Source organism: Notothenia rossii (genome assembly GCF_949606895.1).
Source record: "Notothenia rossii genome assembly, chromosome: 5".
NCBI classification, from domain to species: Eukaryota; Metazoa; Chordata; class Actinopteri; order Perciformes; family Nototheniidae; genus Notothenia; species Notothenia rossii.
In genome coordinates, this window is record NC_136903.1 from 2722193 (window position 1) to 2738254 (window position 16062).

At 40.8% G+C, this 16062-nt stretch overlaps 3 protein-coding genes across 5 annotated transcripts in view; 1 reads left to right on the forward strand and 2 right to left on the reverse strand.

Annotated features, from left to right (window-relative positions):
• The window catches only part of ankrd27 (ankyrin repeat domain 27 (VPS9 domain)), a 35708-nt gene extending 33504 nt beyond the window's left edge, over positions 1-2204 (reverse strand). Inside the window, exon 1 of the mRNA XM_079684548.1 lies at positions 2105-2204. Coding sequence (XP_079540674.1) covers positions 2105-2134 — 30 coding nt within the window. The 5' untranslated portion in view covers positions 2135-2204. The remainder of the gene's footprint in view (positions 1-2104) is intronic.
• A 3997-nt stretch (positions 2205-6201) lies between these two features.
• On the forward strand, positions 6202-11388 carry LOC307040132 (E3 ubiquitin-protein ligase TRIM21-like). Its single transcript, XM_079682712.1, has 2 exons — positions 6202-6352; positions 8504-11388. The coding sequence occupies exon 2, from the start codon at positions 8513-8515 to the stop codon at positions 10154-10156; it is 1644 nt and encodes a 547-aa protein (XP_079538838.1). The 5' UTR covers positions 6202-6352; positions 8504-8512; the 3' UTR covers positions 10157-11388.
• Positions 11389-11476: 88 nt separating this feature from the next.
• LOC307040153 (uncharacterized protein) overlaps positions 11477-16062 on the reverse strand; it is a 161292-nt gene continuing 156706 nt past the window's right edge. For 2 of the 3 annotated variants that reach the window (XM_079682746.1, XM_079682747.1), the window contains 2 exons: positions 14075-14294; positions 13334-13427 (listed from right to left, as the gene is read on the reverse strand). In XM_079682746.1, the coding sequence (XP_079538872.1) occupies positions 14169-14294 (126 nt within the window). In that variant the 3' untranslated portion in view covers positions 13334-13427; positions 14075-14168. Of the gene's footprint in view, positions 13428-14074; positions 14295-16062 lie in introns of all 3 variants that reach the window. The other variant, XM_079682745.1, reaches the window with a different exon arrangement.

Consider the following 16062-nt stretch of genomic DNA (forward strand, 5'->3'; position numbering starts at 1 on the left):
ATGTTCAACTTCTGAAGCCGGAGACGCCGGAGTAGCCAGCGTCAGCCAATCAAATCCCGTTTATGCAAATCTGACAGTTCAAGCGCTAGCCAATCAAACCGCGTGCAAGCTGGGAGAGCCAGACCGCAGTTCATTTCCTCATATTCCAAACGAGAAATTACGGTAGCAAATCACCCGGTTCTTTACGACCAGAACTATTTACCGGGATACAAACCGGAGGAACCAGGCATGGAGGGAGGTGGCAGAGACAGTGGGTTTTTTGCTTTGTATGCCGGGGGCGGGACATTCATGTGATTGGTTGTTGGTCGCGGTGCTCGAATAAAATCCCACAGCTTCAGACACGCCCAGCTCCAAGCTTTTTTTGGAGCTATAGTGTGGACTGAGTTAGTGTTAAATGGAGAACAGTTACTCCATAGTTGTTGGAGTTGAAAAATGACCTCAGGATGTAAATTAAAGAGTGACATTTTCATTGAAGCAGGGAATGTGTGATCCGTCAGCCGACACTGTCTTCAGGCTGTAAAACCTCACAAACAGATATCTTAATATCTTAAAGACAAGTCAGTTTTGTTGAAGTACTGTATAAGAAACAAGAGCTGAGCCAAAGCAGTTTGAGCATTAAATATCTCTCTCAACAAAGTGAAAGAAATCCCAATCAAAAAAATGGATATACACCGGAACATCAGCAGGAGAGGACTCTTTAAAGTAGAGACACTAAATACTGATATAGACCTGAACATCAGCAGGAGAGGACTCTTTAAAGTAGAGACACTACATACTGATATACACCTGAACATCAGCAGGAGAGGACTCTTTAAAGTAGAGACACTACATACTGATATACACCTGAACATCAGCAGGAGAGGACTCTTTAAAGTAGAGACACTACATACTGATATACACTTGAACATCAGCAGGAGAGGACTCTTTAAAGTAGAGACACTACATACTGATATACACCTGAACATCAGCAGGAGAGGACTCTTTAAAGTAGAGACACTACATACTGATATACACCTGAGCATCAGCAGGAGAGGACTCTTTAAAGTAGAGACACTACATACTGATATACACCTGAACATCAGCAGGAGAGGACTCTTTAAAGTAGAGACACTACATACTGATATACACCTGGACATCAGCAGGAGAGGACTCTTTAAAGTAGAGACACTACATACTGATATACACCTGAACATCAGCAGGAGAGGACTCTTTAAAGTAGAGACACTACATACTGATATACACCTGAACATCAGCAGGAGAGGACTCTTTAAAGTAGAGACACTACATACTGATATACACCTGAACATCAGCAGGAGAGGACTCTTTAAAGTAGAGACACTACATACTGATATACACCTGAACATCAGCAGGAGAGGACTCTTTAAAGTAGAGACACTACATACTGATATACACCTGAACATCAGCAGGAGAGGACTCTTTAAAGTAGAGATACTACATACTGATATACACCTGAACATCAGCAGGAGAGGACTCTTTAAAGTAGAGACACTACATACTGATATACACCTGAACATCAGCAGGAGAGGACTCTTTAAGGTAAAGTAGGTGAAAATATTAGAATGAAGCATTGTGGAGCTTTTCAAATCTCAACTCAATTGCAGTTCAAACAATCGCAAGGAGTTGTTTTCCAAATTCATGCAGCCATATACTCAAAGGCTTTCTTATCACATGCACAACATTTACAGTGTAGTTGTTGGAAAGGAAGTAAGTTAGGCTCCTCCAACAGTGCAACGTACAACACATTTAAGACACGAAAGAAAAATAAAGAAGTGAAACAATGCAATGGAAAATGATTGCCAGCCGAAATTCAACACCTAAAGAGATCCATCTGTTCCCGCTCTCTGTTCACTCATGAGGGGAATCACATCAACACTCAATCATTTACACACACAGAATGAAAGTAAGTATTAGAGGCGTCGTTAAAAGCACCCAAGGACACCTTAAAATTCATAAAATATTCGAAGGAAAGGTTTAAGACAGTACAAAAGGACCGTAACAGGGAAACAGTATTAGGAGCCGTTTCAATCGAATGTCTGTCCTTTAGCTACTGAAGCCTCTGCAGGTGTAAAGCTCTTCCCCTCACCTCATCTCTCTGCTTAGGAATCAGCTTCATCTTCCCTCAGCTGCTCTGCAGACTTAGTCCTCTGAGATGAAACGGAGGAATACATCACGTTACCCTCCACCCTCCACCACCCCCCACCTCGTGGTCCTTGTGACAGGCTTGAAGCTAACGTTGTGCTCTGTGTGTGTGTGTGTGTGTGTGTGTGTGTGTGTGTGTGTGTGTGTGTGTGTGTGTGTGTGTGTGTGTGTGTGTGTGTGTGTGTGCAGCAGAGGAATGTCCGGCCCCCCCCTCCAGCTCCAAACACAGCGTTAAATTACCGACGCTCAGCTGACGTCTCACAGCTTAAAGAGTGTGTGTGACCAGGAGGCGTTGCTTCTTGCAGCAAACACAGTCTGAACATTGATTTTTGGATAAACCAACGTAAATAATCGAGACTTCCAGATGATAAGAGGCTGAGCGTGTCTGGGTCGTGACCTTTGAATAAATACAATAAATTATAACATAAGTTGGGAACAGGTAAACAGAGGAGAGGTTGATAACTGTTTTCATTGTTAATTAATAAAGCATTGTGATTGATTCTGGTTCTATAAAATGACCAAATATGACACACACACACACACACACACACACACACACACACACACACACACACACACACACACACACACACACACACACACACACACACACACACACACACACACACACACACACACACACACACACACACACACACACACACACACACACACACACACACACACACACACACACACACACACACACACACACACACACACACACACACACGCCAACCGCAGCTAATGCGATCATTTCCGGTGCACATTTCAAAAATAAAATCCTTGTTGACCAATCACGAATTAGGTGCATGTTTTAATTATTATAATACAAAAAATCCAAAGTGCTAAATATAATGCTTTCCGGATTAATCTCTTGTTTAACCTGTGTGTATAGATAAGGTAAATATAGGTTAGCCTACAGCTCCAAGGCAGGTGCTTTTTGTCACACCAAACTCCATTTAAAAATCTGCCATTTTAATGTCTCTTTGTTTGACGTAAGTACTTTGCACACACGATATAGAAACTAAATGTTTGAGGCATATTTACAGTGTTTTGAGGCATTCAGCAAATAAATGATGCTTCTAAATTATTTTAATAGCATTTTGACAGATTTAGCTTTTACACGCTGCTCGATCTCTCCATCCTTTGTTCAATAAAATCAGAATCAGGTGTGTGTGTGTGTGTGTGTGTCTGTGTGTGTGTGTGTGTGGTCCTGTTCTACACTTTTATTTCCACATAAATTATGAAATATTTACATGAAATACAGAAATACTAACTATGTGCAGTATATATATATATAATATAAATACCCTAAATAATATAATAAAATGTGTGCAATGTTGTTATGTAAAGTGGGAAGCTGTGCATAATATTAAAAAGGTAGCTTTGTGTACAAATGTGAAAAATATTCGGAGGGTTGTGCAGGACGGACAGTACTTAAATGGTATAAATATATTGTTACATATTCACTGCACTACGTTTTTTAGTATCTTTTGTATATTTACATTCTGTGTAAATACTTATATCTGACAGCAAAGTAAATTCCTATGTGTAAACGTACCTGGCGATAAACTAGATTCAGATTCTAAATTAATACAAATATAAATTGATCCTATTGAAACGATGTGTACTGTGGTTTTTTATGAAAAATGCAAGCTAGTATTCTAAACGATGTGTGGTAAAATGACTCAGATCTTGCACATGACTCGAGTAAAAGTAGAAGTACTCAAATCTTGTACACGATGTGTGGTAAATAATGAGAATGCTGTTATTGTCATCATGCATAGGTATAATGAGATATTATAGTCATCTCTCACTGCAGTATTAGAAATAGACACAAATAAATAAAAGCAACGACGATGCTCTGCAGTGAGAAGGAACAAAGATGCACATATTTAAGATATCAAATGTAGATATACAAAGATACAAAATATGAAATAAAACTGTGCATTCATAAGTATATGCTCAAAGTAACCATATATGCAAAAAGAAGTTAATATAAATATTAGTATTCTATGAAAATATTTTCTCAAACATTATTTATTTTAACTTTTTAATTATTGTTCTTTTCATTTAAGTTATGCATTTTTTTTACTTTAAAATCTTGTGTTTGTATACATATTTTTAATAAATACTATTAAATTACTGCTCATTTTTACTCTGACTCCTTATGTTAATATATAAATGGCATTTTATGTTATTAATGTATTTGTTTTTGCTTTAACTTCTTAAGGATACATACACGTTTTAATTATATATATATTTGACTGCTAATTTGTACTCTAACTTATTATGGTTATGTTCATATATTTATGTTGGCTTTTAAATGAATATTTTGATGTTTATTTGTATTTAATTAAATGTATTTGTTTTATGTTTCCACCTTTTCAAGAGAAACGTTAAATCTCATATTTTCTGAATGGACTTTGGTGTGACTAGCTTTTATTTAAACAGCAGTATACAAAGCGTACATTACCAGAAGTAGGAGATGTTTTAGTATATTTGACTAGTTTAAATAAATAACAACTGAAGGTCACATTTGTAAACACTTATATGTTCGTGTTTCTATCGTGACTCAGGCTTTAATAACAGATAAACTGGACCGGAAGTGTCAGAATTAGCCTTTAGCTACAAAAACAACATCGTTGTAGAGAAGCTAAATCTGAGCTAACGGCTAACAGAAGCGGTTGTAGGTGAGATCATGTTTCACCTGTTTATCGGTGAGTTCTGCCGGTCATCTAGGCTTCTTCATGGCAGGGAGAAACACCTTACAGAGAGCAGATGTTTACCCGAACGATCAGCTGCATGAACACTAGACTGTGTTGCCAGATATCAGGGAGGAAACACGTAGAATAAGCGAAAAATAATGGACCAACGTTAGCCCGTGATCCGGGTTGCCAGATATCAGGGAGGAAACACGGAAAATAAACTCTCAAACGAAGGGGAGTGCAACCAATTCTGGATATTATTCATTTATAGCTTTTACTAATTAGCAGAGGTGGGAGTACAAATACTTCGTGACTGTACTTAAGTACAGTCTTCTGGTCTCAGTACTTTACTCCACAACTTAGCCTATTTTTCTGACGACTTTTTACTTTGACTTCTTACATTTTGAACCCAAATACCTGTACTTTCTACTTCTTACATTTTGAACTCAAATACCTGTACTTTCTACTTCTTACATTTTGAACTCTAATACCTGTACTTTCTACTTCTTACATGTTGAAACCAAATACCTGTACTTTCTACTTCTTACATGTTGAACTCAAATACCTGTACTTTCTACTTCTTACATGTTGAACCCAAATACCTGTACTTTCTACTTCTCACATGTTGAACCCAAATACCTGTACTTTCTACTTCTCACATTTCCCAAACAGGCTGGTTCCTTTAGTCTGAATGTGTGTTTGGTGGCGTGATCATTATTATTTAGAGTCATTGCATGCCTATTGATTTGAACACGATCCGTGTATCCATCATTTCCTGGTCTTCTCTAAAGAAGAGGGACCAATGAAAACGTTGTCATGTTGCCGTTGGTCACCATGGAAACATTCATTAGCTAACAATGACATTATTGTTCTATTAATATAAAGGGAGATCAGGTACTCTTTAAAACAGCTGCTAGTTATGGGTACTTTTTACTGAAGTACATTTCAAAGCCTCTTTACTTTGACTTGAGTAAAGAAGTTTAGTCAGTACTTCTACTTTTACCAGAGTATTTTAAAACACAAATACCTGTACTTTTACTTGAGTAAAGGATGTGTGTATTTTTGCTATCTCTGCTACAGAAATTGGCAATATGAATTCATATTAAGTTTAACATGTATATCAGTTAAGGTACAGAGGTGGGAGAAGTACGTACTCTTGCACTTTAGTAAAAGTAGAAGTACTTATTATCCAAGCTATATGATCAGTAAAAATAATCAACAAAAACACTAAGAGAGAGTGTGTGTGTGTGTGTGTGTGTGTGTGTGTGTGCGTGTGCGTGCGTGTGCGTGTGCGTGTGTGTGTGTGTGGCAACGAGTCAGTAAAAGCTCTGCTGAAAGGTGGAGCCACACAGAAAGTTGAGACGTAACATTTCCTACAATCAAAGGTAAAGTTTGTGTGAGCAGAGCTGCAGGTGAGACACGACTCTCTGTCTCTCTCTAAAGAAACTGGATCCTCAACGACACAGAATCTTCCAGAAACTGTGAGTACGCTGCCCTTTAGAGACAAGAACACTATCTAAATATCAGTCAACATTTAGTTAAAAACTGAATCTTTGACACCTGTTTTACTATTCAGAAAAACGTTATGCGACAAAATGAATTCATTTTGAGGCCGGTGGATTAGTTTTCCCTTTTGGACATAGCCCTATGTGACGGTTTTTAAATTGCATTGTTACAATTGTACAAAATAAACTGTTCTATTTTTGATGATTGAAACACGTCTCTTGTTCCATGAGTAACCTGTGTGTCCTAGTGACTTAAAACTTGTCATATTTCCCTGGGTGAAATTCCCGGGGTGGCGTTGTCGGACTTTGTGGTTTAACCAACTGTTAAATCAATACATTTCTTCTGGAGCCGCTGCCACGTACTGGCCTGTAGGGAGGCTGTGGCTCAGTGGATATTGTGATGGACTTCGAATCACGGGATAGCAAGTTCAAGTCCCACTTCAATCAGCATGTCGTTGTGTCCCTGAGACACTTCAACCCTAATTGCTCCTGTGGGGATTGTCCACAGTACTGAATGTATGTAAGTTGCTTTGGATAAAATCGTCTAACAAATGACATGTAATGTAATAACAAGAACATTTAGCCAGAAATATAATAGTTACTAAACTCTGGTTAGTTAAAGTGAGACAGAACGTCGTCAGCTAATATTAGCGTTAACATGTACAAACTTTACCCTGGCCTTTATTGTCTGTAGTTAAAGAATAACTTATGATGGTCTAACATTTTAATCAGTGATTTTGTTTTACCACACACATATAAAAGGAATAAGAGTTATCTGACTTGCCCTTTGGACTTTCTGCACTACAGTGTCAGATTTGATCTTGTATTGCCTGTAAAGCAATACAATTATAGTTTTAACAGCGGTTACACAATTTGTCGAGTAGTCTTGAATTCCCGGATGTTTTTTCTTGACTTCAATGTTTCTGTAGGGACGGATGTTTTCCTTTGTAAGATGGTACAAATGGTCATTGTCACTGTATGTTAATAACCGGTATGAACTCAAAACCTGAGCTCTACTCTGAGAGAAAATACTTTTCAGGGCCGTAGACAGGAGAAGTTTCTAACTGAGCGCATGAAAAGAGAGATTCCTGCAAACTGTCCATGAACTTGTGTGAGTTTAAGAATTAGGATCCAACTCTTTCTTCCCTGTAAAACAAATGTTAGTTGGAGTGGAAATCGCCATGTCATCACTTTTTTGATGAGTTGGTGATCTCATAAAGATATCACAACTAAATTGCACATCTAAGTTTCCTTTACTGGCATCAAGTCCAGAACTGGACAGCATGATAAGCTGTGTGAACCAGACGCTGAATACCTGCAGATGGCAGCCAAAAGTTCAAGGACAATTATAATGTTTATGTGTTGTGGGTCACCTCATTGAAAGTTTTAGTGATCATTTGATTGCAATAAAACTAAATGATTTAGGATGACTCTCTGTTACGTTATCCGAGAGGACCCAAACGCAGGACAAGGTTTATTTTGAGGTGGAGGAGCGTAAAGAATAATCCGGCTGGAAATGGTGACTGGTGGCGGCTGGTGATGACTGTTCACAAGAAGAACACGTAAGAAGAATATACAGTGTTGAGGAAATAGCGAATAATACTGAGAAGGCTGAGAAGGCTGAGAGCTTTACCACTGTGGGTTAAACAACAATCTGGCGCTGACAGGTTGTGGAGCCTCCGCTGATATGCCATTTGAAAATGGCTGATGGGAATCAGGAGTGTAGTAGAGGAGGGTGCACAGCTGATTGTAGCAGGTGGAGGTTGAGCCGGGAGCCAGGAGTGACAGCCATCACGCACACACAAACACAGACAGGGAAAGGGAAAACAAACACAAGAGAGGCGGCTGGAAGAGTACAGCCACCACACTCCTGATATTTCATAGTTTTAGTTCTTGCCATTTGCCAGTTCCCATTCTACATATCTGGCTTGGACATATTCATCTACTTTCAGATGGAACCTCGATTCAGAGGATTAAATCATCCATATCTTTCACTTGATACAGATGTTATTGCACTTTGAAAGCCATCCATTGCATGCACACTGTTGTCCAGAATAATTTTGTTAAATAAATAATCATTAAAAAAAACTAACAATGGTTTTGTTTTTTCACTTGCTCTGTCCTCAGAGTGTAGACATGTCTGCTGCCAGCTGTCTGCTGACTGAAGATCAGTTTCTGTGCTCCATCTGTCTGGATGTGTTCACTGATCCAGTCACCATACCATGTGGACACAACTTCTGTAAAGCCTGCATCTCTCAACACTGGGATACTAAAGTCCCCTATCAGTGTCCTAACTGTAAAAAGGTTTTCAAGATCAAGCCTGATCTGCTGGTCAACACTTTCATCTCTGAGATGGCTGCTCAGTTCAGAGAGTCAGCTCAACAGAAAGCCAGCAGCAGCAGCTCAGAGCAACACGTTGTCAAACCAGCAGAAGTTCCCTGTGACGTCTGCACTGGAACCAGACTGAAGGCCCTGAAGTCCTGCCTGGTGTGTCTGGAGTCCTACTGTGAGACTCACCTGGAGCCTCACCTGACAAGAGCAGGCCTGAAGAAACATCAGCTGATCGACCCTGTGGAGAACCTGGAAAGCAGGATGTGTGTGATGCACGATAAACTGCTGGAGCTGTTCTGTCAGACCGACCAGGTGTGTGTCTGCATGCTCTGCTCTGTTTTAGACCACAAGACACATGATGTAGTTCCTCTGAAAGAAGGATATGAAGGAAAGAAGGCTGAGCTGGGGAAGACAGAGGCTGAAATTCAGCTGATGATCCAGAAGAGACGACTGAAGATCCAGGAGATGAGTCGCTCAGTGGAGCTCAGTAAGGAAGGAGCAGACAGAGAGATAGCAGATGGTGTTCAGGTCTTCACCGCTTTGAAGGAGTCTGTTGAGAGAAGCCAGGCCGAGCTCATCGACACCATCAAAGAGAAGCAGAGAGAGACAGAGGAACAGGCTGAAGGCTTCATCAAAGAGCTGGAACAGGAAGTCTCTGAGCTGAAGAAGAGAAGCTCTGAGGTGGAGCAGCTCTCACGCTCTGAAGACCAGCTCCACCTCCTCCAAAGCTTCACGTCCCTGAACGCTGCTCCACCCACCAAGGACTGGACAGAAGTCAGGGTCCGTCCACCTTCATATGAGGGGACTGTGAGGAGAGCTGTGACTCAGCTGGAGGAGACGCTCAGGAAACAGTTGAAGAAGCTGTTTGAGGTGGAGCTGAAGAGGGTCCAGCAGTCTGAGGTGGCGGTGACTCTTGATCCTGATACAGCACAACCCAACCTCATCCTGTCTGATGATGGAAAACAAGTTAAACATGGTGATGTGAAGAAGAATCTCCCAAACAATCCAGAGAGATTTAATACTTGTGCTAATGTCTTAGCAAAGCAGAGTTTCTCTTCAGGAAGATTTTATTACGAGGTTCAGGTTAAAGGGAAGACAGCCTGGGATTTAGGAGTGGTCAGAGAGTCGATCAACAGGAAGGGAAATATCATACTGTCTCCTCAGGATGGTTACTGGACGATATGGTTGAGGAATGAAAATCAGTACTCAGCATGTGCTGGTCCTCCAGTCAGTCTCTCTCTGAAGTCTCAGCCTGAGAAGGTGGGGGTGTTTGTGGATTATGAGGAGGGTCTGGTCTCCTTTTATGATGTTGATGCTGCAGCTCTGATCTACTCCTTCACTGGCTGCTGCTTCAAAGAGAAACTCTACCCATTCTTTAGTCCTTGTCCTAACAATGGTGGTAAAAACTCTGCCCCTCTGATCATCTCTCCTGTCAATCACACCAAGTAGAACAACCCTTTGATTTGAAATCAGGTTCAATATCATTTAATGTTAGAAATAAATGTGTTTTATGGGATGGGCGTTGTTTATACTTTATTATCAGATTGTGATCAATGCATTTTTTTTCTTTAAATGTTTTCGTTGCTACTAAAACAGCAAACCAATTTGACTACATATATTGAAACGATCTGATGAATTCTAAAAACTCTATAACCTGCCTTTGAAATCATCTAGAGCAGGGGGGGTTGAGGTGCTGGACGCTCGTGAACTATCAGCAGGAGGGCGGGGAAGCAGTGTGTGGACCTGTCGGCGCAACTTACATGATGCCGAATTTAACAAACACATTTAAATAATTGGTTTAAACGGCATAATAATAAGGACGATCGTCCGTTCTGTGATTCTCCAGAGCACACATGTTAGGATATTATGCTCATGGAAGTGAAACGAGGCATCGGAAAAACAGAGGTCTGTGATGTATTTTGTGAAACAGAAGAACAGCTAAATAAATGCAACGGCCTCCCAAGAAGAGCTCGCCTCTCTCCAGTCATTTAAGCTAAAGTGGGTTATTGAACCTGAAGCTTGTTGCTTCTGCCCTCCTCGACTACGGTCTGGGAGCCGACAGGAAAGTTCAACACACAGATGGCCAGTCCGCCCCTTTGTAGCGTATTATTTCGATAACAGATGAGCAGATCGCCACTGGGCTTTCAACTAAATACACAGCCACGCAAAAACTGCGGCATTTGTACAGCTCCTTATGGGTACTGCAATTAGTGAAGTGCTTCATTCCTCTGTGGTGAAACGATCAGCACTGCACCACGGAGGAAAGCGGCAGAAAGTCACCTGGAGATAAAGAGAGCGGGGCTGCGTTGCGTGCATGGCTTCCTTCTGCAGGTAACGGGGAGACGCGCTCTGGCGGCGGTCTCGTTCAGGATCGGAAAATACAATTTCAATATTTTGCACACTTATTCCACTTATTCCTAGTGTGCCACTGGTTACGGTGCCGCGTGCCAATGCTGGCACGCGTGCCAGTGGTTGCCGACCCCTGATCTAGAGCAACACATTCAAAATGAGAAGCTTTTGTACTTTCCATGTTTTGATGCTAAATCTATCACTTGTATTGTCTAATCATAGATTATATAGGAAATGTTGCATATTGGCTCACACAACTGAAGACCATTTTATGAATAAGTCTCAAAAATAATAATTATCTCTTTTCTTTGGAATAAACAAAGTCAAATTAATGTCTGATGATTTTTGTTTTTGCTTGTTGTGTAAAAAAAAGAGAAAAAAAGAGCTGATTTTATTAAAACGGCACCAAATAATATGAAGAAGAACACCATGAGCTGTTCTCAGATGAGCTGAACATACCTCTTCACAGGTGAGATAGTTTAGTAGGAAGTGTGCCATAATGTTGTCTATAAGGTTTTGGGGTGTGTGAACAGCTGATTTGAACACTGTGCTACATCATGAGGGACATCTGAAGACGACCTTTAGAGGAGTTCATTACAAACTGTGGTCATATGAATACATGCTCTCAATAAATAACTACAGACTGATGCTGAAGATGATAACATTAATACACGAGCACATTGAAATCTAAGTCTGATTGCTCCCACCTATGCCACATTTCCCCAGCACTCGCCTCAATACCAAAGACACAGGTTCATTCATCTTTATTTGTAAATGTCAAAAATATCAGATATTTTTCATAAGCACTTTTTTCCTAACATGCACTCCAACAAATGCTACACTCTGGTTTCAGACAGAGGGTGAAACGAGATGCTGCAGCACAGGCAGTACGAGAAAAATAAAGAGCTTTTTGAACATTAAAGCATGGAGACATGTAGAGACACTATATACTGATATACACCTGAACATCAGCAGGAGAGGACTCTTTAAAGTAGAGACACTACATACTGATATACACCTGAACATCAGCAGGAGAGGACTCTTTAAAGTAGAGACACTACATACTGATATACAGCTGAACATCAGCAGGAGAGGACTCTTTAAAGTAGAGACACTACATACTGATATACACCTGAACATCAGCAGGAGAGGACTCTTTAAAGTAGAGACACTACATACTGATATACACCTGAACATCAGCAGGAGAGGACTCTTTAAAGTAGAGACACTACATACTGATATACAGCTGAACATCAGCAGGAGAGGACTCTTTAAAGTAGAGACACTACATACTGATATACACCTGAACATCAGCAGGAGAGGACTCTTTAAAGTAGAGACACTACATACTGATATACACCTGAACATTAGCAGGAGAGGACTCTTTAAAGTAGAGACACAACATACTGATATACCCCTGAACATCAGCAGGAGAGGACTCTTTAAAGTAGAGACACTACATACTGATATACACCTGAACATCAGCAGGAGAGGACTCTTTAAAGTAGAGACACTACATACTGATATACCCCTGAACATCAGCAGGAGAGGACTCTTTAAAGTAGAGACACTACATACTGATATACACCTGAACATCAGCAGGATAGGAGTCTTTAAAGTAGAGACACTACATACTGATATACACCTGAACATCAGCAGGAGAGGACTCTTTAAAGTAGAGACACTACATACTGATATACACCTGAACATCAGCAGGAGAGGACTCTTTAAAGTAGAGACACTACATACTGACATACACATTAACATCAGCAGGAGAGGACTCTTTAAAGTAGAGACACTACATACTGATATACAACTGAACATCAGCAGGAGAGGACTCTTTAAAGTAGAGACACTACATACTGATATACACCTGAACATTAGCAGGAGAGGACTCTTTAAAGTAGAGACACAACATACTGATATACCCCTGAACATCAGCAGGAGAGGACTCTTTAAAGTAGAGACACTACATACTGATATACACCTGAACATCAGCAGGAGAGGACTCTTTAAAGTAGAGACACTACATACTGATATACCCCTGAACATCAGCAGGAGAGGACTCTTTAAAGTAGAGACACTACATACTGATATACACCTGAACATCAGCAGGAGAGGACTCTTTAAAGTAGAGACACTACATACTGATATACACCTGGACATCAGCAGGATAGGACTCTTTAAAGTAGAGACACTAGATACTGATATACACCAGGGGCCGTATTCACAAAGCATTTTATCTTACCGCTAGGAGTGTTGAAAACAATCTGACAGAACATGAGGTGAGTGGGAACAGGTGGAAACAATCAGGGGCGGGGCAGACACTGATAATAGCGGGAAAAACACAGGGGGAGGAAGAAAACAGGGCCTGAAATGAAAGACAAGAGGTAAATACAAAATAAAACAGGAAATGACAGACAAAATACATAAACAAACTAACACATTTGACGAGACACAACAGCGACACAATGCTTGAATAGCACATTCTCTAATATGGAGTTGGCTCAAGGAATAAGAGGTTAAAATAAGGGCAGTGTTTGCAAAGACTCAAAACAACCTGTCTGCACAGAGCAAAAAAAAAATGCAACGAGACAGTGAATACATTTGCAATCTCATAGTGCGTCCCCACACACAGAAATATGTCTATGAATACTTCAGTTGTACTGTGTGAATGAGGTCAAATGACGTGTTATATTTCAATGTGTGTTCATTGAATTATACTGGTAGTGTGTTTCAGGTAGCTTCTGTGCTGAATGGATTGAGTTAAAAACTGAGTATTTGCACTTTTGAGGGATTCGAAAGACTGTTGATAGATGGCCTACTGACTTTGACCTTTAAAAAAAAGAGCACATAAAGACTTACTGATATTTAACTGTCTGACTGACTGAGTGCAAGTAGTGGAAGAAGTATTAAAGAGGCACTATAATGTTTTTGGTGATTTTGCCTTCCCTATAGTGTGGTGCTATATAGGCTAAAATCCCCTGGAGTTTCTCTCTATTTGGTGTGTTAGTGTACCTGAGCGTCACTCTGCTGCTCCGACTCTCTGGCGGAGACTCGAGGTCTGCTCACGACCTCCTCGTTGCTCTCTGTGTCGGAGGTGTTGGGAGAATCAGATCCAGGAACTCGTCCCGTCTCTGGCCCCGGAAACGGATCCTTTCCAGATGTTTCCGCATGGTGGGCGCCGTTTAGCCGGTTGTTCTCTACCTGAACATGACTGCCGGCAGCACTGCAGACACTGAAGGAGGACAGGAACACATGATTATTATTGTTATATTATTATATTAAAGTTCCTAGGATACATTTTGATATATTGCAACATAAATATACATTTGATTTAACTACATATCAAAGAATAGAACTGAACAGAATCAACATCAGTTAATCTGACACAGAGCTGTAGTTCGTTTACATCTAAATCCAAAACCCCCAAAACTAGAGGTGAATACAAATGAATCTGGTTCTAATATAAACTAAGACTGACCTGAATGTGATTCAACAATCACGTGTCAGTTCTCTCCAATAAAAACCCTTATCAAACAGTCTGTTCAGGGAGGAGGAAGTTTACATTACATTACATTTAGCTGACGCTTTTATCCAAAGCCACTTACAATAAGTGCATTCGTCCAGGAAGATACAACCTTGAAGAAAACAGAATCATAAAAGTACTTCAGGTTTCATAGAGCCAAACATTTCAAGTGCTACTCAACTGGCTTTAGATCAGCCAGCCCTTTATTAGTATATAAGTGCTTTGTTAGTAATTCTATCTCTCGAAGTGGAGTCCAAAGAGATGAGTTTTCAGTCTGAAGAAGATGTGTAAGCTTTCTGCTGTCCTGATTTCAATGGGGAGCTCATTCCTCCCTTTTGGAGCCAGGATAGCAAACCCACGTGTTTCTGCTGATGGGAACTTGGGTCCCCCTCGCAGTGCGGGTGCATAGAGCTGTTTGGCTGATGCAGAGCGGAGTGCACGTGCTGGGGTGTACGGTTTAACCATGTCCTGGATGTAGGAAGGGCCAGATCCATTCACAGCATGGTACGCAAGTACCAGTGTCTTGAAGTGGATTCTAGCAGTTACTGGAAGCCAGTGAAGGGAGCGGAGGAGCGGAGTGGTGTGGGAACATTTAGGAAGATTGAAGACCAGAAGAGCCGCTGCATTCTGGATGAGCTGCAGAGGTCGGATGGCACATGCAGGTAGACCAGCCAGGAGGGAGTTGCAGTAGTCTAGGCGTGAGATGACGAGAGCCTCGACCAGAACCTGTGTCTCTTTCTGGGTCAGCTGGGGACGTATCCTCCTGATGTTGTAAAGAGTGTATCTGCAGCAGCGGGTTGTAGCAGCGATGTTTGCAGTGAAGGACAGTTTGTTATCTAGGGTCTGTTGGAGATTGAGGATGTTTAAAACCAACCTCGTCTCCGCGTGTCGTTTGGTAAACTGGGTAAATTCGTAAAAAGGAAGGGATTAAGAAACACCAGAATGCAAGTTAAACAATAATCTTGTTTTAATGACACAAAGTAACAATACAAATACAAAGGAAGTACTTCCTGCTCTTTCTCCTGTCTTACTCTTTGGTCAGCCTGAAGAAAAAGAGAGCGAACCAAAGGAAAACACAGGCTTTCATACTAAAACACAGGAGGAGGTGTGTGCGTGCTTTCCCCCAGAGGTCATCTCATTGGGAGAGACCAACACATGGCCTGTCGCACCCAATCAGCGCGACACAGCAGAAGAAACCCGGAAACAAAAAGTCTCTTTCAGTTTGACGAAAACCAGATACCTTTTGGTGTCTGGAACGAACCTGCTCTAAACAACAAGTTTCCTTATCTTATTTCACATCTTGCAGCCAGCACACACACATCCCCTTTATGGCCCTTGGTCCCTGAGTCCATCTTCCCGCCTCAGGTTACCACACACAAGTTAAAAGTATGTTTTAAGATATAGTTGTTATAGTTGGCTAAATATACGTAATACATGTAAATCACTTTCATATCAATAATAACGAGGAACACATTAC